General features: G+C 54.4%; 10 protein-coding genes across 11 annotated transcripts; 7 read left to right on the top strand and 3 right to left on the bottom strand.

Moving 5' to 3' along the window:
* Positions 1-569: 569 nt before the first annotated feature.
* Positions 570-2,076, bottom strand: H310_01128 (hypothetical protein). The gene is made up of 6 exons (XM_008864160.1): positions 1,718-2,076; positions 1,503-1,673; positions 1,409-1,458; positions 1,192-1,362; positions 925-1,135; positions 570-873 (listed from the first exon to the last, which is right to left on the bottom strand). The coding sequence occupies exons 1-6, from the start codon at positions 1,905-1,907 to the stop codon at positions 833-835; spliced, it is 834 nt and encodes a 277-aa protein (XP_008862382.1). The 5' UTR covers positions 1,908-2,076; the 3' UTR covers positions 570-832.
* A 247-nt stretch (positions 2,077-2,323) lies between these two features.
* Positions 2,324-3,317, top strand: H310_01127. 2 transcript variants are annotated; one of them, XM_008864158.1, is made up of 7 exons: positions 2,324-2,370; positions 2,421-2,477; positions 2,528-2,623; positions 2,670-2,707; positions 2,773-2,961; positions 3,010-3,172; positions 3,226-3,317. In XM_008864158.1, exons 1-7 carry the CDS (start codon positions 2,346-2,348, stop codon positions 3,267-3,269), a joined length of 612 nt encoding a protein of 203 aa, XP_008862380.1. In that variant the 5' UTR covers positions 2,324-2,345; the 3' UTR covers positions 3,270-3,317. The 2 variants fall into 2 exon arrangements, with proteins under 2 accessions (XP_008862380.1, XP_008862381.1); XM_008864159.1 differs by having other exon boundaries at positions 2,773-3,172.
* Positions 3,318-3,537: 220 nt separating this feature from the next.
* Positions 3,538-3,717, top strand: H310_01126 (hypothetical protein; the record flags this gene model as incomplete). The annotated part of the gene is made up of 1 exon (XM_008864157.1): positions 3,538-3,717. The coding sequence occupies one exon, from the start codon at positions 3,538-3,540 to the stop codon at positions 3,715-3,717; it is 180 nt and encodes a 59-aa protein (XP_008862379.1).
* Positions 3,718-4,190: 473 nt separating this feature from the next.
* Positions 4,191-8,267, bottom strand: H310_01125 (methionine synthase). The gene has a single exon (XM_008864156.1). It carries the CDS (start codon positions 8,203-8,205, stop codon positions 4,363-4,365), a length of 3,843 nt encoding a protein of 1,280 aa, XP_008862378.1. The 5' UTR covers positions 8,206-8,267; the 3' UTR covers positions 4,191-4,362.
* Positions 8,268-9,152: 885 nt separating this feature from the next.
* On the top strand, positions 9,153-11,741 carry H310_01124 (aspartate-tRNA ligase). The gene is made up of 11 exons (XM_008864155.1): positions 9,153-9,210; positions 9,260-9,543; positions 9,585-9,695; positions 9,744-9,861; positions 9,908-10,059; positions 10,110-10,259; positions 10,307-10,621; positions 10,674-10,947; positions 10,996-11,246; positions 11,302-11,411; positions 11,467-11,741. Exons 1-11 carry the CDS (start codon positions 9,180-9,182, stop codon positions 11,591-11,593), a joined length of 1,923 nt encoding a protein of 640 aa, XP_008862377.1. The 5' UTR covers positions 9,153-9,179; the 3' UTR covers positions 11,594-11,741.
* Positions 11,738-12,441, top strand: H310_01123 (hypothetical protein). Its single transcript, XM_008864154.1, has 2 exons — positions 11,738-11,944; positions 12,033-12,441. Exons 1-2 carry the CDS (start codon positions 11,847-11,849, stop codon positions 12,298-12,300), a joined length of 366 nt encoding a protein of 121 aa, XP_008862376.1. The 5' UTR covers positions 11,738-11,846; the 3' UTR covers positions 12,301-12,441.
* A 467-nt stretch (positions 12,442-12,908) lies between these two features.
* H310_01122 (hypothetical protein) lies at positions 12,909-14,794 on the top strand. The gene is made up of 3 exons (XM_008864153.1): positions 12,909-13,956; positions 14,002-14,217; positions 14,273-14,794. Exons 1-3 carry the CDS (start codon positions 12,939-12,941, stop codon positions 14,755-14,757), a joined length of 1,719 nt encoding a protein of 572 aa, XP_008862375.1. The 5' UTR covers positions 12,909-12,938; the 3' UTR covers positions 14,758-14,794.
* Positions 14,795-15,234: 440 nt separating this feature from the next.
* On the top strand, positions 15,235-17,257 carry H310_01121 (hypothetical protein). Its single transcript, XM_008864152.1, has 5 exons — positions 15,235-15,492; positions 15,538-15,634; positions 15,682-16,605; positions 16,663-16,866; positions 16,924-17,257. The coding sequence occupies exons 1-5, from the start codon at positions 15,256-15,258 to the stop codon at positions 17,076-17,078; spliced, it is 1,617 nt and encodes a 538-aa protein (XP_008862374.1). The 5' UTR covers positions 15,235-15,255; the 3' UTR covers positions 17,079-17,257.
* Positions 17,258-17,530: 273 nt separating this feature from the next.
* H310_01120 (hypothetical protein) lies at positions 17,531-21,858 on the top strand. Its single transcript, XM_008864151.1, has 7 exons — positions 17,531-19,319; positions 19,369-19,560; positions 19,612-20,416; positions 20,466-20,579; positions 20,622-20,752; positions 20,798-20,976; positions 21,031-21,858. Exons 1-7 carry the CDS (start codon positions 17,556-17,558, stop codon positions 21,482-21,484), a joined length of 3,639 nt encoding a protein of 1,212 aa, XP_008862373.1. The 5' UTR covers positions 17,531-17,555; the 3' UTR covers positions 21,485-21,858.
* Positions 21,450-21,860, bottom strand: H310_01119 (hypothetical protein). Its single transcript, XM_008864150.1, has one exon. The coding sequence runs from the start codon at positions 21,803-21,805 to the stop codon at positions 21,608-21,610; it is 198 nt and encodes a 65-aa protein (XP_008862372.1). The 5' UTR covers positions 21,806-21,860; the 3' UTR covers positions 21,450-21,607.
* Positions 21,861-21,998: the final 138 nt, after the last annotated feature.

Below are 21,998 nucleotides of genomic sequence, written 5' to 3'. Positions count from 1 at the left end.
TATAAAGTTTCACAAGTCCACATGGTATTCCCTTAATTCAACGAAATTCTCGAATGGTCTGGATCACGCATTTCTTTGTCATTTTCAGCGATGGGAGTTCCATGAGCTATCGAATCCTCCACCATAATACTGCACAAGTGCTCGAATACCTTGCAGATCCGCGTATAGGAGAGAGAACACTCCTTCGCGTTGCGTCAGGATGGAACAAACGTCGCTCCTCCCAGTCAACGACGTCACATAAACACGCGATACAATCAACTCTCACAAGTTTTGGTGCCTACATTCGCCTAAATCATTCAATTTCGTGACTCGGTTCGAACGACATCGTCGATGTCGCCAGGGCGTGATGGCCAACTCCACGCAACTCCATGTGGCACAACGCACTCTGCACAGCCCTTGGACAGAATCGTAGTCAAAAGCCACCATGATCTGCAAAGTCTGGGAAGGATCGATGAACCACGGTTCCAGTGCAACAATCCAATGCACTCTACACCTGAAGTCGCCCTTTTCAGTCTTGCAGGTGCAATTTCGCATATTCATGGTGGACACATATCCCCGCGACGACAGCTACATGAAAAAAACATCGCAGCAAACCATTTACTGTTGGAGGTCGTTTTTAAGGAGCCTCATTGGCATTGTGGGTAGGTTCACCACCACAAAAACAGCCCTTGGAGGGGTCATCGTGGGTTACAAAGTGACTAGTGTTGCTCGCACTAGTCAATGTGTACCGACAATGGCACATGCGAGCAAGTGCATGTTGGTATGGACTGCTGGTATAACAGAAATAAAGTTCGAGCCGCCTTTCATCGTTGTCAAGCGAAGTTAATTGGCTTTAGCTGAGGGTTCCCGCAATAATGCCAATGGCGAACTCAGCTGGATGTAGAATCATGTGAGAGATCACGAGGAAATGCTGAAAAAACGTACGTGAGTAAACGTTCGCCATGGCCCACTTGTGGTACGCCAGGATTTTTTCACCTGCGCGGACGATTGTAGTGGCCGTGTCAACGCCAATATACTGGGTTGCATCGTCTCGAAGCTTGCTCCACTGGACGCGTCCGTCTGCGATGTAAGTAGCGACAAAGAAGGCTTCGACTTCCTCCCACTCCTTCGCAATGATCTCCACAACGGAGGCGACCTGTTCTCATCAAGGCAATTAAAAAATGTGACCTACAGCAGTTAGAGGATACGTACTTGGTAACTCACGATGACTCCGACAATTGCAAGTGCTGCTCTCGTGACGGTAAAACTGGCCACGGTGCCAACGGCGGCGCCACATATGAACCTCATCGCAACCCCCTCCCAGGAACAAAAAGGGCTGCTTCCACACTTTTTCATGTCGCTGTCGCTGCGGGGGATATGTGTCTGCCATGAATGAGCTTTTTCTGATGTTACTATGTGTGAAACTTACGCTGCTTTTCGAACGGTCTTGTGAGGATTCTGTGCACAGTGCTGGCGACACTAGAGGAGCAACGTCAACGAAATGTACCAATGCTCGAAGTTACAGATGAATGTGCGTGTGCCAGCCAAGCCCAGCAAACTCATGACGGTAAGCCGGGTCACGATATGATTGCAGCCTGATTTGTGCAATGGTGGGCCTGAGACTGCTATCCGCCGCAGGACAGTGCCTCTGACGGGAGATGAGAGTGCTCGAACCAGCGAGTTCTTGGAGTCAACTACCGGACGCATCGTTGAGCACAGACCTTAGCGCAGCTCTTACCGCCTCGCGCTACCCTGAGCATGTTTCTCGGACACCTTTCAAGTATTGCCCACCTTGTTTGTTTATGCGTGAAACTCGATCGACGGTGCATCCGGATAACGGAGATGGAGATTTCGGTGGATTTTAGACGTCGTGGATTCGTTAGGGACTTCATCGGTCGGACGGTCGTGTGTGTGGGCTTGGACGCCATTGTTCGACAGTGTGTCGGCTGCGCCACCAGCAGCCAGGGAGGGCACACAACAGTGTACTGCTTGTTTCCAGGGGTGGATGTGTCAATGAAAAGGCTTGGTGGGATTGGTCGATTCAAGCGGTTCAACACCAATCACCGCCACAACCAGCATGCGTCGAGCAGTGTGGCGGCTGGGCCGTTGACAATGGAGTCACACCGCCCACCATCCACTACATTCTTGAAGTAACACGTGTGGCGAAAGTGAAGTGCATGCAAATGAGAGGGCGCATGCATCCTGCCTCCATTGGGTGCCCGCCTGGGCGAAGGTGGCGAGAGTGCAGTGGTAAAGATGGTGCATATTCATCGTCCGGATACTTTGTGTCTTCCGGATATCTCGATCACCTACGCTGTATCCGGCTCGCCACAAGCTCGCCAGTCGCACAATTTTCATCAGCTGAGATGCTGGCCCAATCGCTTCGTGCTGGTATGTCCGCTCCGTTGCCGTGACGGCCGCTGATGCCTGCGTGCGCATAGTTGAACGCAAGTCTTCGTTGGTTCGAACACTAGTAACTCGCGCCACTCGCGCGAATGGTACGATTGTGTATCCATGGTTGCGTCCGTCACTTTTTGTGATGTGTTAGGTGCGTCCGCGCCGATGAAGCTCAACGTCAAGCATCTGACTGCGCGCGTGACCGCTTTGGGTGTGCTCGGCATGGCTTGCGTGTCTTCCTTGAATGGTTTGATCGCCCCATATATCAAACTCGCCGTCTCAATCTTCCACAGTTGCGCAGTGCCAAGCTGCGGTCACCAGAACACTGAAGGTATGAAACCCGCTTCGCATCTGTGTGTGTCGACTGTTCGAAACTCATGAGAATACATTCTATAGAGTGAAAGTGGCATTGGCGGGGGCAATGGCAAGAAGGACGACCCAGTGAGTCGCTTGATTGATCAATACGGCGGTTCGATTGGGCAAGTGTCCTTTGGCGGCGCCGTGGGGTTTTGTGCGGGGATGGCAGTCAAATCCATTGGGAAAATCGCTGCCGTTGCGATTGGTGTGGTGTTTGTCGGAGCCCAGGTAATGGGAATGCTCTCTTCTGAATGTGCATTCCGTACTTTTTTCTAGATGGCGGAGTCGGCGGGATACATTCAAATCGACTGGAAGAAGGTCGAGAAGGACGCAATTGCGGCCGTGGACCCCAACGGGGACGGAAAGATCACCCCCGATGACTTCAAGATCTGGTGGAAAAAGTTCTTGGCGTTGTCCAAGCACAACCTTCCTTCGTCGGGTAGGAGAAACCCCACCTCGTCCATGCAGTGATGTAGCGTCTGATGTATGCAGGTGGTTTCGCCGCTGGCTTTGCATTGGGTATCATGTACGCGTAAAGCAGTAGAGTCGTGATGAACACGTTCATATATGCCGTGATCTGTGCACAGTCGTCGTTTGTCATGCTTATATTGGCCGCCTGTCGCCCCACCGCGCTTCCTATCCAGGAGGGATCGCCCGGATAGAACGACAAATGATTGGTGCACCTGTTGGGGTATCCGGATGCGATATAAATCGATTGCGAAACTCTTCAGTTGTCGTTTTGCGAAGTTGCAGACGAACGCGCCGCAGGACGGTGGATTGAACAACTACGGCAGTGAAGGTGGCATGGACGGTCATCGCGCGCCGTCATTGCTCGGTTCGTTGGACAAGAAGGATCCTGGCCTTGATCTCACGGACCTGGATCGACAAGCCAAGGCCAAACGCGTCTTTGTCCCGCAACCACGACGGGTGACATCTCCCGAATTGATCTTTCGTGGCGCTTCCCTTGATCGGTACGAAGACTAGTCTTTACGTTTGGCGTGTAGAGACTCATTGTGTCTATCTCTGTTGCAGATGCGAAAAGGAAGAGCTGTGCTCATTTAACGAGGACAACGATATGGACGTTGAGAGCTGCTGGGACAAGTGGACCTTTCGACCCATTGGCAGACCTGACGTCAACCTCCACGCACCACCCACTCGCGCTGGGAACCCCGTGATAATGGACGAGCGCTTTCACGAGCATGCCAACGGAGGTTTCGTGCAACCAATGCTGCATCGTCCAGTAGCCCGACCCATGGCTGCAGTTCCCCATGGGGAGCGTGTCTCATGGTGGAGCGCTTCCTACTAACTCTGATGCACTGCAAGAACCAAACGTCGCTTGCGACGCAACCCAACCCACTCTCGGAGATTCCGCCCTGTATATGCCGGTAAACCAACCTTTTGCGTCGTGACAGCGCCTTCCAGCTACTATTTAAAAAAACAAATGTCACTGTACAATCTGTCCTTCACGTGACGCAATAATACACAATCTTGTTATTTTGGCAGCTATCTCTGCGCCCACGACAAGGGTCGCTCTTGCAATCTCCACGCAATGGCACATATGACCGGTGCGATAGCGTGTTCAGGCATGGCATCAGCTTGGGATGGCATGCCTTGAGAGTGCGTCGCGATTTAGTCGCGGTCGTAACTGAGAATGGGGGACAGCCACTTCTCCGTGAACTCAACACTCTGTTTCTTGCGTTGGGCGTACGCAGTGATCTGGTCTTTCCCGACCTTCCCAACGGCAAAGTACTGCGACTCGGGGTGGGCAAAGCACAGCGCGCTCACCGACGACGCCGGCATCATGACAAAGTTCTCGCTGAGCTTGAGGCCAAGCGCTTCAGCTTGTAGGAGGTTCCACATCGTCTTCTTCTCCGTGTGGTCCGGCTGGGACGGGTACCCCGGGGCCGGTCGAATGCCGTCGTACTTGACCTTGAGCAGGTCTTCTTGGACGAGGCTCTCGTCTGCGGCGTAACCCCAGAACTTGGTGCGCATCTCACGATGAATGTACTCGGCAAAGGCTTCAACGAAGCGATCGCCGATGGCTTGGGCCATGATCTTGGAGTAGTCGTCGTGTTTGGCTTCGTACTCGGCTGCGAGCTCCTCCACGCCAAAGCACCCGACGGCAAACATCCCCAAGTGGTCTTCCAACCCAGTCTCAACCGGCGCGACAAAGTCGCACAAGCTCATGTACGGCTCGTCGGTTTCTTTCTCGGCTTGTTGGCGCAACATTGCAAAGGTGGCGATTTCTTCGTCGCGGCGCTCGGGGTGGTACAAGACGACATCTTGGCCCTTGCGAGCGGCGCGGTAGATGCCGCACACACCACGGACTTGCATGGATTTGTTGGCGATGATCTCGTCGAGCATCTTTTGGGCGTCGTCAAACAACTTTTTCGCTTCCGCCCCGACATTCTCGTCGTCAAAGATCTTGGGGTACCCACGGTTGGGGTACCGGCCGCGTAGCTCCCACGTTTGAAAGAACGGATTCCAGTCGATGAAGGGGACAATGTCCGCCAGCGCCACGCCATCCACGACACGGTTTCCGAGTTGGTTTGTCTTGCCATACGGAGGGCTTGCCGTCCAGTCGATCGCGAACGATTTGGCGCAGATCTTGTCGTACGCGATCATCTTGATGTCATCGATGGACGCGTAGTAGTCCTCGCGCAACTCTTCGTACTCCTCGAGAATTTCCTCTGCAAAATCGGCCTTCTCGTCTTCCTTGAGCAAGTTGCCCACGACGACAACCGATCGGGACGCATCTAAGACGTGGATGACGGGATGGTCGATGGTCGAGTACTGCGGCGCAATCTTGACAGCCGCGTGCATCTTGGACGTGGTGGCACCGCCAATCATGAGCGGCTGGGTCATGCCGGCCTTTGCCATTTCCTTTGCGACAAACACCATTTCGTCCAACGATGGCGTGATGAGCCCCGAGAGACCGATGATGTCGACGTTGTGTTCTTTGGCCAGGCGCAGGATTTCCTCGCATGGCACCATCACTCCAGCGTCAATGATCTTGTAATTGTTGCACCCCAACACGACGCCGACAATGTTCTTCCCAATATCGTGGACGTCGCCCTTGACAGTCGCCAGGAGGACCTTGCCCGCGTACATGCTGTTTTCGTCCATGTCGGCGCTTACGATGCCGTCAGCGCGGTCCTTCGCTTGCTGGGCCAGCTTCTCCGCTTCCATGAACGGCAGCAGATACGCGACGGCTTTTTTCATCACGCGTGCACTTTTGATCACTTGGGGCAAAAACATCTTGCCCGACCCAAACAAGTCCCCGACTACGTTCATGCCGTCCATGAGCGGCCCTTCGATGACGTGCAGCGGCCGTTCGCACAACAACCGCATCTCTTCCACGTCCGCGTCAATGTAGTCGGAAATGCCCTTGACCAGCGCATGGGTCAAGCGCTCACTTACAGGCTTGGTGCGCCATTCCTGCTGGGCCACGGCTGCTCCGGTGCCGCCCTTCTTGGCGGCTTCGGCCTTTTCGCGCTCGAGCAACGAACGCTCCAAGAGCAGCTCGGACGCTTCAGGGTAGCGATTGAGCACGACGTCTTCAACAATCTGGAGCAGGTCCTTTGGAATGTCGTCGTACACCTGGAGCATCCCGGCGTTCACGATCCCCATGTCCATGCCTGCTTGGACGGCATGGTACAAGAACACACTGTGGATCGCTTCACGAATGACGTTGACGCCACGGAACCCAAACGACAAGTTGGACACTCCGCCCGAGATCTTGCAGTACGGGTTTTGCTCCTTGATGACTCGGCACGCGTTGATAAAGTCCACTCCGTAGTTGTTGTGCTCTTCCATCCCGGTGGCAATTGTCAAAATGTTCGGGTCAAACACAATGTCCTCCGGGGGAAACCCGACGCGAGGGCCGACCAGAATGTCGTACGACCGCTTGCAAATGCGAACTTTCTCCTCCTCTGTCGCCGCTTGACCGAACTCGTCGAACGCCATGACGACAACAGCGGCGCCGTGGCTCTTGACGATCTTTGCGTGCCGAATGAACTCGTCTTCCCCAACTTTGAGTGATATCGAGTTGACAATGCACTTGCCTTGCACGCACTTGAGCCCGGCTTCGACGACGTGAAACTTGGACGAATCGATCATGAACGGTACCTTGGACACGTCGGGCTCGGTCACTGCAATCTTGAGGAAGCGCTCCATGGCCGACACGCCGTCCAGCATCCCGTCGTCCACGTTCACGTCGACGACCATTGCGCCTTCTTCGACCTGGGCGCGCGCGATTTCCATCGCAGTGCCGTAGTCGCCCTTCAAAATGAGCTTCTTAAAGCGAATCGACCCACTGATGTTGCATCGCTCGCCAACGTTGAGAAACGCAAATCGTTCCTTTGTCACGATCAAGTCCTCCAACCCAGAGAGCCACATGAACGGCTCCTTCGGGATGTATTGCGGACGCGGCTTTGACTTCTTGGCTTCGTCTGCAATAGCCTTGATGTGGAGCGGTGTCGTGCCGCAGCACCCGCCGATCATATTCAGCAGTCCTTCTTCACAGAATTCACCACAATACTTGGCCATAAGCAACGGGTCGTCGTCGTACCCGCCCATCGCATTCGGCAAACCAGCGTTGGCGTAAACAGACACAAAGCACTCGGCCACGTTAGCCAGCCGCCGCAAGAACGGCTTCATCTGGTTCGCGCCCAAGGCGCAGTTGAGACCGATGCAGAACGGCTTGGAATGTCGGAGACTCACATAGAACGCTTCAGTCGTTTGGCCACTCAACGTACGGCCACTCATGTCGACAATTGTACCAGAAATAAAGAGCGGGATTCGCTTGCCCTTATCTTCTTGATACTTGTTGACGGCGAACACGGCGGCCTTAGCGTTCAACGTGTCGAAGATGGTTTCGACGAGCAGAATGTCACTGCCGCCATCCACCAACGCCTCGACTTGCTCGTAGTACGCTTGGACAAGCTCGTCGAATGTGATGTTGCGAAAGCCAGGATCCTCCACGTTGGGAGATATTGACAACGTGCGGTTCGTAGGACCAATCGACCCCGCTACGAAGCGAGGAGTCAAGGGGTCGAGCGCCGTGAGTTCATCACAAGCTTCGCGTGCCAACGCGGCACTTTCAAAGTTAATTTCGTACACCAAGTCTTCCATGTGATAATCCGCTTGAGCAATTGTCGTGCCAGAGAACGTGTTGGTCCCAATGAGCTGGGCACCACCAACAGTCATGTATTCTTTGTGGATTGCCTTGATCGTGTCACGCTGGGTAATTGACAACAAGTCATTGTTCCCTTTGACCAAGTGCTCCCAGTCCTTGAACCGTTCACCACGGTACTCCTCTTCTGTGAACTTGTGCTTCTGAATCATCGTGCCCATGCCACCGTCAAAGATCAAGATCTTGGTCGACATGAGCGCCGTCAGGTACTCAAAGAGGTCCGTCTCGCCGCGTACATACGGCTTGGCGAGGATATCTGCATGGGTCGGCGAAGCCATCCCTCCAAGTTGTGACGTGGTGGGCTGGCGACAACGAGAAGCACGTGCTTCCCGTGTGTTTGGTTGGTTGCAAATGCCAAATTGATCACCGGGGCACGGAGAGATCCGATCTATGTCAAAGAAGCTTTGGGACCTACTAAAACGAAATGATCCTACCTACCCCTGACAATACCAAACATCTCTAAATTTGTATTGAAATGTCAAGGTACCCCTGCCAAAAAATCTTTTCCGACCCCCCTCCCCATATTTTCGAAAATTTCTGTCGTCGATGGATGGAGGCGATGACGGCCGCATCAAGCCAATCAAACCCGGCACGTGCATGTTGAACCAAACGAACGTCCCACCAAACTACCAACTTGAGGTGGAGAAGACCTTGCCCGGCGATGGCACTTGACAATTCAAGGGAAACGATATTTATCTCGTTGGCGGTGAACGTCTCCCGTTGCATCTCTCGCAAAACACAACGTGCAGCAATATGTTTGGTAAACCTAGGTGTCAAGCCAGGAAGCAGCTGGAAATGCAGTACAATTGACACGTCCGCAGTTTGTGGAGAGAGCATTGCCAAGTCAAAAAAACCACAACGTGGGACCTGTGGTGGAGTTACTATCGCCGGAGGCACGCACGACAACAAACACGGACCCAACACTAGCAGCAAATACTCAAGCGAGAGGGATTTCGTTTCTTTCGTGCTTCCAGCCTTCACACAATGTACGAACAGTTGAAACCCGGGGTACCAGCCGATCCTCTCAGAAGATTCGTGCGGTTGTAAGCAAAAGCGCCACATTAATTCATGACAGAAAGGACAACATAACACTATTTACAGATGTGCCACTTCACATCTAGTAGTATAGTTAGTATTACTAATTCAGAGGACACACTGTTTAAGGTGCATACTCTATTTACGGACGTACAGTATTTCAAGGGTTTGATGTGGCGCTTTTTTGGACGCATGGTCATTGCTTCGCACCGTTCAAATGATGCACCGGTTGTCTGCGCGAGTCGTTGGTAAAGCTTCGAAGTGAGGATGGAAGGGACGCTCATATGTACATTCCAGCGCATTCTAGGAACATCTTGCTTCATGGTGGCATTCACCACCCCAGTCGTGTGTTGTCGACGCATGCGTTTCGATCACATACTTGCGGTGAGCTGCGTGATGTCGACGTAGGAAAAACGATCAAACTGTCTGGGTGGGTGGATGCGGTTCGGTCTTTTGGCCCAATGACGTTTGTATCGCTTCGTGATCGTCATGGCACGACACAGCTGGTGTTCGGCAAGGACAACCACGTCGCCAGCGCCAATTTGCTCAAGCCAGAAACTGTGATCCGTGTCACAGGCCAGGTACATTTCAGTCTCACTTGACACGAGCTAATAAGAAGCAGGTTCGTGGCCGCCCCAGTGATATGATCAACGCGAACATGGATACTGGTGCAGTGGAAGTGGTTGTGGACTCTGTCGACACACTCAATCAAACTGCTCCGCTGCCATTGCAGGTAGGGAAGACAATACGTGGATGCGGTTGAATGCTCACATTGAACAAGGTATCCTCTGGTTCGGAAGTGGCCAACGAAGAGACGCGGCTGCGCCATCGATACCTGGACTTGCGTCGCCCGGCGTTGCAGCGAAACCTCGTGCTGCGGTCGAACGTATCGATGACGGGTGCTCCTCCAATGGATCCATGAACAATACTCTCACGTTCTTGCAGCGCGAAACTACTTGTGTGACCACGGCTTTCTTGAAATTGAAACGCCGACACTGTTCAAGAGCACTCCGGAAGGCGCCCGGGAGTTTCTGGTGCCAACTCGCAACAAGAACCAATTTTACGCCCTCACTCAAAGCCCCCAACAGTATAAACAAGTACAGCTTGACCCATAACGCAAGCCAGGCCTCACTGCATCCGCGTTTAGTTGCTCATGGTGGGCGGGTTGGACCGGTACTTTCAATTGGCGCGATGCTACCGTGACGAAGGAGGTCGTGCCGATCGCCAGCCGGAATTCACGCAGATCGATTTGGAAATGTCGTTTGTGACTCAAAAAGACATTATGGACGTGATCGAGGTACGATCTGTCTCCGACCTCGCCGTGTTGATGGGAGAGATCTGTAGGGAATGGTGAAAGCCATTTGGATGTGTGCGAATGTGTCGTTGGACGATGCGTTTCCCATCATGAGCTACGCCGAAGCGATGGATCGATTCGGGGTCGACAAACCCGACACGCGCTTTGGTATTGAAATGAAGGACTTGTCCAGCATTCTTCCTGCCAACCTCTTTGGCTCGACCAACTCAACGGACGTGGTTCGCGCCATCAACGTCAAGCAACTGGCCAAGGGCGGGTTTTCTCGCAAAGATATTTCGGAACTGGAAGCCCTCTCGAAGCGACTGTCGGTGGATGGTCGTGGCGTGTACGCGGTCAAGATAGAGGTTTTTTGGCGTTCGTTCCTGGAACACTTCATGACGCCAGGTCCGTGTCTAGGACAACAAAACGTGGAAATCGTCGCTGGCCAAGAAACTGTCCCCCGAGCAGCTGAATCAAGTGAACGGACTATTGGGTGTCGAAGACGATGATGTATTGTTGCTCGCGGGTGGTTCGTATGCGTCTACGTGCACTCTGTTGGGTCGCATGCGCTTGCAAGCTTCGCAGCTTCTCTATGCCAAGGGACACTTGCAAGAAGAGCTGAACCCGTTCAACTACAACCACTTGTGGGTTGTGGACTTTCCCATGTTTGAAATGGACAACGATGGCATTGGTAAAGAAGTGGTACGACAGGTCGACAGGTTGATTTGTTTCCCGGTAGGGTTGTCGGCGACGCATCACCCGTTCACGGCCCCGTGCGAGGAAGACCTCCCCAAGTTGCGAGCCCTTTTGGCCACTGGGAAGAATGCGTGGGAAGAACCGGCCATGCAAAACGAATTGTTGAAGATAAAAGCGCAGCACATGGATCTTGTATGCAACGGATGGGAGCTTGGAGGTGGGTCGATTCGTTTACACTCGATGGAGCTGCAGCAGTCAGTGCTCCAACAAGTGCTCAACTTGCCTGAAATCCAAGTACGACCAACTCTACTTCGAAAATATGACCACTTCACTCCGTTCGATGTTGCAGAAGAAGAGCTTTGAACATTTGCTCCATGCGCTGGGCCACGGCGCCCCTCCCCACGGTGGAATAGCGTTGGGATTGGATCGACTCATCGCTATCTTATGCGGAGCTCCAAGGTATATTCTCGCGGCTGTTCGTGCTCCCTGGTCGGCGCTAAAACGACTGCCGTAGCTTGCGCGATGTGATTGCATTCCCCAAGTCCACCACGGGTAACGAGCTCATGACTGGCTCGCCAGGTCCCGTGACCGCCGACCAATTGAGCGAGTACCACATTAGCGTAGCCAAGAGCGATGCATAGATGTCACCTGCGCAATTGTGACCGAGGCAAGACGAAGTAAAGGTCATGACCATGTTGCCCTTGTATGCTCCTAGAGCGATCTATCCGGATATCCGGATACAGTAATTGGTGTAATATGTGCATTGGATTGGTCAAAATGCATAGGGGTCGGGAAGCAAAACGACTGGCTTTGAGTTTGGACGGCGTCGTGGCCAACCGCGACGTGGGTAGCGTCGGCTTTACTCCTTATCTGACCCTACTGAGCTCAAGCAAAATGGCCAAAGAATCGACGAAGAAGACCAAGACCTCGACGGTGGCCGATGTCGTGTCCCGCGACTACACGATCAACCTCCACAAGCGTCTGCATGGAGCGTATCCTTTTTGACGATATATACGTGCATGTTTCTTCAGATCATCATCTGTAGCTCCCACCTTGGAGACTTCCTTAACCTTGCTTTAGTACCTTCAAGAAGAAGGCTGCCAAGGCTGTCCGCGAAATCAAGAAGTTCGCCCAAAAGGCCATGGGCACCACTGACGTTCGTATCGACTCCAAGTTGAACAAGTTCGTCTGGTCCCAAGGTGTGCGCAACATTCCTTACCGCGTCCGTGTCCGTCTCTCGCGCAAGCGTAACGAAGACGAAGATGCCAAGGAAAAGTTGTACACCCTCGTCCAACATGTCCAAGTGTCGACCTACAAGGGGTTGGGCACGGAAAACGTCGAAGAATAGGTTGAGAGTCGCCTATGTCGACTTCATCGTGCAACTCGGTAGATCTATCAGGGTGAGGGCCTCTCGATGGAGTGGATTCTATCACAATGTCTCCAGATATTGTAAGAACCATAATGTTGGGGTGTGGGTTCTTGATCACGACGTCTTCTTAATGTTGTGCCATCGTTTGCTCTGATGTGCACGACGACCAAACAAGCTGTCCGTTGGGTATACGCACAGAGGATTCATCAAGTCAGGACAGAGGAAGTTGGCACCAACACCTGCATTCTTTTGCCTTGTGCGAATACACTAACGTTGGTCACAAGTAAACTCAGGGTGGTTTGTGCTCGTCCTTGAATGAACAAGGCTGTCACACCAGTCCATGTCCTTCGGCGTCTACTGTAGCCCATACCACACGTCGGGGCACTCAGTGCTGAGGGCTTGGATACACCTTCGCTGGTGATCCCATGTCGATTCCGGAAGCATCCCTTGGTTGTCATGTCATGGAGAAGTGACCGCCGCACGTTTTTCTGCATGGGTCACGTTTAAACATCTTCCAAGGGAGTATAACGTATTCAACGTATACGCTAAATTGGCCTACAGAGATGCGGCATCCCAAGGCAATTATTGTTGGTTTTGAAGCCCTTCCCTGATTCGATATGTTTGGCTTCGGCAAACCTGCACCTGAAGGCACCCCTGCCGCCGCGGCCCCTGCTGCCGCACCTGCGCCTGCATCGTCTGGAGGAAACCAAGGTGGCTATTCCTTCGACCCCACGGGTCTTGAACGAGCTGCCAAGGCGGCCCGTGACTTGGAAAAGGCCAAGTATGCCAAGGAAGCTTTCCAAATGGCGAAGGAGACCGAAAAGACCAAGCAGTTAGAACACCAATCCAAAATCAAGGAGAACGAAGCGCTGTACAAAGCATATGAAGTGCAACGCATTCAAAAGGAAGGCGAAGAAAACCGCAAGAACATGGAAGCCCAGACGGAGCACAACCAGCGCCGCGCGCAGTACCAAGATCAGTTGAAGCGTAAGCAATGGGCCGACCAGCAAGCTGCCCAAAAACTTTTCAAGGAACAAGAGCTCAAGAAACAAGAAGAAATGCTTGCACGCCAAGAAGCGTCGCGCCGCAAGACATTGGACTACGAAGCCGAATTGCGTACCAAGACAGAAATGGCCAAGGTCGCGGCAGAAGTCGAAGGCCGCATCAAGCAAGAACGCCTGAACCACGACTTGCATCTGGAGGAGGCCCGCGTGCGCGCCAAGGAATACCGCGAGACCGTCATGGAAGGCATCAAGTTGGCCACAAACACAATCGGAACTGGTGTCATGGCGTTCCTCGGCGACTCGGAAAAGTTGACGGCGACAGTGGTGTCTCTATCGGTGTTGGCGCTTGGGGTGTACACCGCCAAGGTGTCGACGGGAGTAACTGGTCGTTACATCGAAGCACGACTCGGCAAGCCGTCGTTGGTGCGTGAAACGTCGCGGCGCTCGATTGTGCAAGTGCTAGCCAACCCCATTCCTTCCATCAAGCGCGTCCTCCGCCTCGGAACGCCCACGGACGCCCTCGCTGGTGTCGTTCTGGAGCCCAAGCTCGACGAACGTCTGCGCAGCGTCGCGTTGTCCACGTTCAACACGAAGAAGAACCGCGCGCCGTTCCGTCACTTGTTGCTGCACGGTACCTTGGCGACTTGTCGCGTCTGAATGAATGGCATCGTTGTAGGTCCTCCCGGTACTGGTAAGACACTGTTTGCAAAGGCCTTGGCCCGTCACTCGGGCTTGGAGTACGCCATCTTGACCGGCGGTGACGTCGCTCCGCTCGGCCGTGAAGGCGTGACAGAAATCCACAAACTGTTTGACTGGGCATCCCACAGCAACCGCGGGTTGCTCATGTTTGTCGATGAAGCCGATGCGTTTCTCCAAAAGCGTAGCAACGCTGGTAGCGTCTCTCCAAATTGCGGACCAAGTGGGATGCTGATGGGTTGTGTGGGTAGTCATGAGTGAAGACATGCGCAATGCTTTGAACGCGTTCCTGTACCGCACGGGCGAAGCCAGCGACAAGTTTATGATCGTGTTTGCGTCCAACCAACCGGAACAATTCGACTGGGCCATCAACGATCGCATTGACGAAATGGTCGAGTTTATGCTCCCCGGGTTGGACGAACGCGTGCGCATGCTGCAGCAATACGTGGACAAGTACTTGTTGCAGTCGAACTCGAAGGCCAAGAAGATCATCGTCAAGGACATCGAGACCGCGGACTTGGTCGCTGTCGCCGAACGCATCGACGGATTCTCGGGGCGTGAAATCTCCAAGCTCGTGATTGCTTTCCAGGCCGCCGCGTACGGGAATGCCAACTCGGAGTTCACCAAGGAGTTGATGGAGGAAGTGCTCGACCACCACATGGTGGCCCATCGGCAAAAGGAAGAGTGGAAGGCGTACGAGATTCCCCACAACACGCACAAACTCGTGTCCGATTAAGACAAATAGATTGATAATAGAGCTCATTTGCATGCAAGTCGTAATTTGGCGGCCTAGCTGGCACCCTTGAGAAACCTTAACGACATTAGGCATCAAACTTGCATTGTCGACTCGAACTGCTTCCCCTGTTGCCCGCGCCCATTCCGACGCAATCCACCAACCTCTCCAAGCGATGTCCTCGCCTTCGCGTTGTACTTACGGTCGAAGCTTTCACTTTCGCGAAACTCCGAATTTGGAATGTAGGTGTATGTCGGAGTGATGGTCTCCCGCCAGGATAGGTTTGGGACAAACCCACAAATGCACCCACCCGAATCCGTCAGATAAACAACCGAACTTGATATTTGTATGGACGACCACAGGTTTCCATTGAACCAGGCCGAGATCTTTGGATGGGTAAAACTCAACGATAAAGGGTGTTCTTGCGTACCCCGGGGCACGGCTAATGAGGACAACTGACTGGACTCCATCACAACGCCATTTCCACAGCACGCTCTCACCATGCAACGCCCCGACGATCGCCACAAGAACTTCAAGAAGGGTATTGATGCCGACGAGAATCGTCGCCGCCGTGAAGAACTCACGCTCAACATCCGTAAGACGAAGAAGGATGAGCAAGTGAACCGGCGCCGTCGCATGGTTGGGGGTTCTGCCCCTGGCGACTTTGAAGGCATGGTCAGCGACTCGCCGTTCCCGTCATCAGAAAGCGCATCCGCCAGCACCAGTGCCCAGGCTTACGTATGTGACCCCCACATGCTCTCTAAAGTTTACTCTCTTTTATAGCTATCCCAACTGCCTGAAATGGTGGAAGAATTGAACTCGCAAGACATCGATGTTCAGCTGTCGGCAGTCACCAAGTTCCGCAAGCTTCTTTCGATTGGTATGTGGTGCTGATCTTCACAACAATTGGCTTACCAGACTTCCTAGAAAACAACCCCCCCATCCAAGAAGTGATTAACCTCAACGTCGTGCCAATCTTCACAGCGTTCTTGAAAGCGGAGAACCTCCCCAAGCTTCAATTTGAAGCCGCTTGGGCTTTGACGAACATTGCGTCGGGCACGTCGGACCACACTCGCATCGTGATTCAGAATGGTGCTGTCCCGCTTTTCGTGTATTTGCTCATGTCTCCAAACGACGAAGTCCGTGAACAAGCGGTGTGGGCTTTGGGTAACATCTCGGGTGACTCCCCTGCGTGCCGCGACCTCGTGCTTGAAGCTGGTGCGGTGCTTCCTTTGTTGCATCAGCTCTCGGAACGTGCAAGTCCTAGCATGTTGCGCAATGCGACCTGGACCTTGAGCAACTTTTGCCGTGGCAAGCCGCAACCGCGCTTCGACTTGGTGCGCCCGGCTTTGTCCACATTGGCGCGGTTGATCTTCTCGCAAGACCAAGATGTGCTGACGGATGCGTGTTGGGCGCTCTCGTACCTTTCGGACGGCCCCAACGAAAAGATTCAAGCCGTGATTGAAGCAGGCGTGGTCCCGCGCCTGATCGAACTGCTCTTGCACACAAACTCGTCGGTGCAAACGCCCGCCTTGCGCACCATCGGCAACATTGTGACTGGCGACGACCTCCAGACCCAGTTTGTGATCAACGAAGGCGCGTTGAACCGGTTGTTGCCGCTGTTGCAGAGCCCGAAGAAGGGCATCCGGAAGGAAGCGTGCTGGACGGTGAGCAACATCACGGCTGGCAGCGCCGATCAAATCCAGGCTGTTATCAACGCCAACATTTTGCCCCCTTTGATCCAATTGCTGGCCACGGGCGAGTTCGAAGTGCGCAAGGAAGCGGCGTGGGCCATCTCGAACGCTTCGTCGGGGGGGACGCGAGAGCAACTCCACTATATGGTCCAACAAGGTTCGTTGTTGGATATGTGATCCCCATCAAGGCACTTCACTAACGAATTCATGTCAGGCTGCATTCCCCCGCTTGTGGCCCTGCTTGAATCGACGGATTCCAAGATTATTTGCGTGTGCTTGGATGCACTGGAGAACATTTTACGCATGGGCTCTGAAGAACAAGAGGAACAGCTCTCGGATGAGAACAAGATGGCACTCATCGTGGAAGAATACGACGGCGTGAACAAGATTCAGCAGTTGCAGTACCACGAAGCGTTGGGTGAGAGCTGATCTGGTGGGCAACGATGTAGCGCTGACATGTCATCGTGGTTTGCAGAGGTGTACCGAAAATCGCTCGCGATCATTGAAACCTACTTTGGCGGAGAAGACGAAGAAGAGAACGACTTGTTGCCGACGGAAGACCCCGCGGCGCAACAGTTTACGTTTGGCACGGGCAGCGGTACGATGTTTAACTTTCAAGGACAGCACTAAGCGGGAGGGTCGGCCTTACGCCGCTCTCCCCCGCTCTCTGGGGCGTGATTCAGGTGATGGTTGCTTCTGCACCACTACCAAGTCCCTCTCCCTGTTCTCTAGATTATTTTTGTAGCTTTGCGAGAAATCTCGTGCATTTTTGAATGAAAGTGCTCTTGGTTGACGTGGATGGGTTGGATGCCCTTCAAGGGGCATCGCCAACATCGCCAACAAGGATAGATGGCACAGGTCAGCTGCACGATCGTTGCGACTGTCGCGACAGAGCTACGATCTAGGCTCCACAGCACACACAATATGATCCCAAGATTTCGTCAATCGTCAAATCACCCCAACACAACCCCGTGCATGACTCGGATCCCGTTCGTGCTTGGCGCCGGGCAGCAACCTAAAGCAGACATTTCGCACAAGGCAGCATCAACAGCCACCCTGTCGTAGAATGACTTTGAAACCCTCACGTCCTGAAACGGTTTCGCGGCGATGCTCCAGCCGAAGCGACCCAAGAAGAAATGCATCAAGCTGGAGCTGCCATCCATCACGCTGTACGAGCCCGTGTTGTCGGTGAAGCAGACGCGGCACCACGTGCCCCTCGACGAAGTTCCAAACTTGGCACCGTCCGACATCGTTCGGTCGCCGTCGAAACCACGAAGTCCCCTGCGCCCCGTGGACAAAGTTGCCATGGCCCTTGGATCGAAAGCAGCCCACTTGGCGCACCGCGTGATCATCCGCCCCATCTTTGAAGAGCGCAAAGAGTTGCAAGCAGAAGTTGCGCGTCAGATCTTGGAGCAGCGGATGCTAGACGAAGATGAAATCGACGACTCGATGCCTACGCAAGACCAGGTGTTGCATCAAAGCCACGACATCTTCCATGCCCGGGTGTTGCTTCCACTGGAAGAGGACGAGGTGCAGGCGAGTCCTGCCGCGGTGGTGGCGCCTTTGGCAGTCTCTCCAACCCCACCGAACCAAACCCGCCTCAACTCCCCCCCAGTCGACACTACCTTTACGTCCGCCTCGCCCTCCTCCACATCCCTTCGAGGCACAACTTCCCTGACCTCGTTCGCGTCTCCACCAGCCACCAAGCTCAAAGGGCAAAAATCTGCTGCGTCCTTTGCCGACCCGGCAGAAGAGCGCATCTTGAATCGCCGCCGCAGCGACCGGGAACTGCCCCGCAGCGTCGAGAATACTCAAGACCACAGCCACATGATCTTCATGGTGCCGGAGAAGGTTCTGACCATGACCAAGCGGGCGTCGCTTCCGTCGTCAACGTCGATCGCGTCGTTTCGAAGGCCCCTTCAGAAGCTCCTTCTCGCGTTGCCGCGCATGATCCAGAACGATGCGGGTGTCGATGTCGACTGCACCATTTCGATCCACCTCCTGTCATCGGGCGACGTCACAATCGCAGTGTCCGAGAAAATCTCGACGATTCTGTTGGCTGCACATGCCACAGGCACCATACCATTTGAGCCCAAAGGGCTGACGCTTTCAGCGCCCGACGCGGCCGTTTACTTCGCCGACGAAGAACTCGAAGTGTACTCGCCCATGTGGACCACGACGTTGGCGTCGCATGTCGGTGTCGAGCACAATCAAGTCGTGCTGCTGCCCCCGCCTTCTCGTCATGTCGTCCTGTCGATGCAACAAGATGTCGCGCCCGACGTATCGCCTCATGCTGTTCGTGTCCAAGCGGTGGCTGTGCAGAACGGTCTCAGTCTTCGAGTGAGTCCCGACCCGGCCTCGTCTGAATTGAACCTCCCCGCGATGCCCCTCCACATCCACGTAAACGAACACGAACTGGCGCGGGTTATCCTTCGCATGGACAACATGCACGTGGCGTCCGACCACGTAGCTCAGCTAACGCTTCAAAAGGCGTGGTGTGCAATGTTTCTACATGACATGCATGCCCTCGTCGAGCTTGCGCTCCAGCGACACCAGAGCAGCCCACCGCCATTCGTTCCCGAGGCCGCAGTCGACGCTCCGTCCATTTCCTCCGAGGAATTGTCAACAGAAGCAGTGGTGCCTCCACCGTCTGCCATGTCGGCCGCAGACTCTGGGTTTGCCTCGGACGAGCTCAATGACGTGTGTCGAATCGCGAAGTCGATGGCAGAAATCGTGATGGCGAATACAGTCTTGTGGATCCAGAAGCAAGAAGCCGCGCTTTTGTACTCCCGCACATATGTCAAGTCGTTTAGTCGGCGACCAGGAGCCACCAATGTCGTGCTGGCGTCGTACCAGGCCAAGGAACACGAGGCAAGTGCAATCAGCATTCCATTTCCCCCGATAAACGTGCTTTCGTTAGCGCCGAGCGATCCTCCTCATCCTGGACGACATGCTGGTCCAGTTTCTCCATTACGAGTGCCGCGTCGAACTCCATGTCGCGAAAGCGAGCGGTGGTTACAACGACATCATCGCGACCCGCATACAATCGGCATTTCGAATGTGCATCGAGCGGCGCAAGTATACTTTGCACCAACGCGTGCGCAATTCAGCTGTGCGTCCACGACCATTCTTCTTTCGCTAGATCTAACGTCATCCAGTGCAGGCCAAGTTGATTCAAACGCTGCAGCGCGGCATCTCGGCTCGGAAGCGATACATCGAGCGAAAGCTCGAGCGCGAGCGGTATCTGTACTTTGGCTTCCGCTCCACGTTGGTCGCCCAGTCCAAGTGGGATAACCCGACCACCCGCCTGGCGCAACGCACTGCGGCGATCGAGGCCCGGCGAGTCACATTTCTCATGGGGGTCGTCACTGGAGCGTTCCTGTTCCACAAACCCGTCACGACAGCCGTCACGATGCTTCCTGTCGACGACGTGGTGTCCCTCCTCAACCAGCACGGCATGGTCGTGGGATGCCCATCAAACCTCGGCTCCCTCGTGGCTGATGCGTTTCAGCATGCCTATGGCTGCCATCACTCGTCGACGGAGGTCGTGTCGGTGGCCTCTGTGCAGACGGCGCTTGTGGCAGTGCTGCGTGGCTTGAAAAGCGACACATTTGGTCAGCCGCTGCGCTCGCATCGCGCAAACCCACTGGCTTCGCCTCCGTCAGCAGTGCACGTAGCGCAAGGGGTATCTCGTTGGTTGCTCAAGTCGACGCCGCCGCTGCACACCGCCAATTTGGCCAACGTACTTACTCGACGGGAAGCTGCCATTACCAGTGGCCGACAGTCGGCGCACTTGATTGCGTATCACTTTCGAGTGGCCGTGCTCCGCCCGATGGCGTTTGAAAAGTGCCGTGACGAGTGGAACAAGGACATGGAGGCTCGGTACGAAGAAGGGTGCCGGCTGGCGCAGTTCTCGGTCGATGAGCTTGTGTGTTGGGGCATGGAAAAGCTCCAAGAGGCCGTGAAAGGTCTTTCGTCATCACCGCGCCGACGATTCACAACTGTATGCATGCATAGTGTGGGGATGGGACCCGGACCCGATGTTTGAAGTGTTCAACGTGTGCCTGACGCATCGTCTCGGCAAAGCGGCGCTACGCCAAGTAGAAGCCAAATTCAATGAGTTTGCGACCGGTCTGGTGTCCCCCTCGCAACTGTCGCTCATGGTGGTCGTAGCCATGAACAACCATGCGAAGAAGGTCGAAATCCACTCGTTGCGCGACGAGATCAACGAGGAACTGCAGGGGTTTGAGAAGCTCCTAGCGTGGCGCTGTCTCAATGCTGCAAACGACGACCACGTGACGCCGGTATGCCAAACAACTGTGAACGACGACTGATGGCCATGCCTGCAGGCCAGCGACCTCCTCCATGTCCTCCTTCGTGAACATAGCACGACAGACCACCTTCGCATGGCGCTCCCAACTGTGCTGCCCGTCGCCACATACTTGGAAAAGGCTGAAATCGCCACTCGACTCTTGACTTACTACGCCAACGACCAGTATGGCCACGCGGTGGTGCTGCTTTTGTGGAGGTACCTCAACCACGCAGACATGCAGGCTAACTCACCGCATGTGAACGGTTCCAGTTGCTTGGACGCCGCGGAGAATGCGACACTAGAGGCTGGTCAGTTGCTCGAAAAGCTGGCGAAATCCCCCGGGGTGGGTCAGTTGTCGGGATTGGCGCGGGCGCTCGAGTTGCTCACGGGAAGCCACCTCTTCCGCCTCCTCGAATTCTGTGTCAAGGTGTGCCCATTAAACGAACGAGTGCGAGACGCAATCCGTACGCACATGGCACCGTATGTGAGTGAAGAAGACGCGACGTCTGTCCGACGAATAAAGATGGAAGCCCATCGGATATGCCTCGCCATGTGCAACCTTCCCGACAGCCCCGAGCGACGCCGTTTGGTTGCGTCGCGATTTGGCCGCACCGAGATGCAGTCTGCGACGGAATTCTGGACCGCGTACGAGCGCCTGTTTGGCGAAATGGACCAGGGGTACGCCCAAGTGTCGATGGAATCTGTACCATTGGCGACGTTATGACACAATTGAATTCAAACGTTGCTCTAGTTAGTTGCTCAGACACATCGTATGCACACGCATTCTAGCAACAGCACGTTGTCGCTGTATCGCCTTGACCGGTGGAGCATCATCAGCAGGGAAACTTTAGTTTTGCTTGGGCTTGAATGACTCTGGGATGATCGGGCCGTCGTACTGGTCAGTGGGGTATCCGAGGTTGCGGCGAATAGGCACAATGACCAGAGGCGACAGGACGCCCACGGCGCCCAGCACTGTGGACAGCACCACCACAGGCTCTCTGTCGAAGTAGTAGCGGACAAACTTGGCGGCTCCAGCAAACACCATGGTCTCGGCGGTCGGACTTGGTCGTAAGAGTGGCGGAGGCAGCCAGAGGGGACGGTATCCGGACGAATGGTGCATTTATACTACTATTTCTATGTGCATACAAAACACCAGATACAATTCCGGTTACACAACAAAGCAATTTTGAACATGTCGAGCAGGAGTTGATGGCGACTGTCGAGTCGAAGCTCTGACA

This window comes from Aphanomyces invadans (genome assembly GCF_000520115.1).
Source record: "Aphanomyces invadans strain NJM9701 unplaced genomic scaffold supercont1.2, whole genome shotgun sequence".
NCBI classification, from domain to species: domain Eukaryota; phylum Oomycota; class Saprolegniomycetes; order Saprolegniales; family Verrucalvaceae; genus Aphanomyces; species Aphanomyces invadans.
Note: the sequence above shows the minus strand (reverse complement) of the source record. Positions and strands in the feature narration are given on the sequence as shown.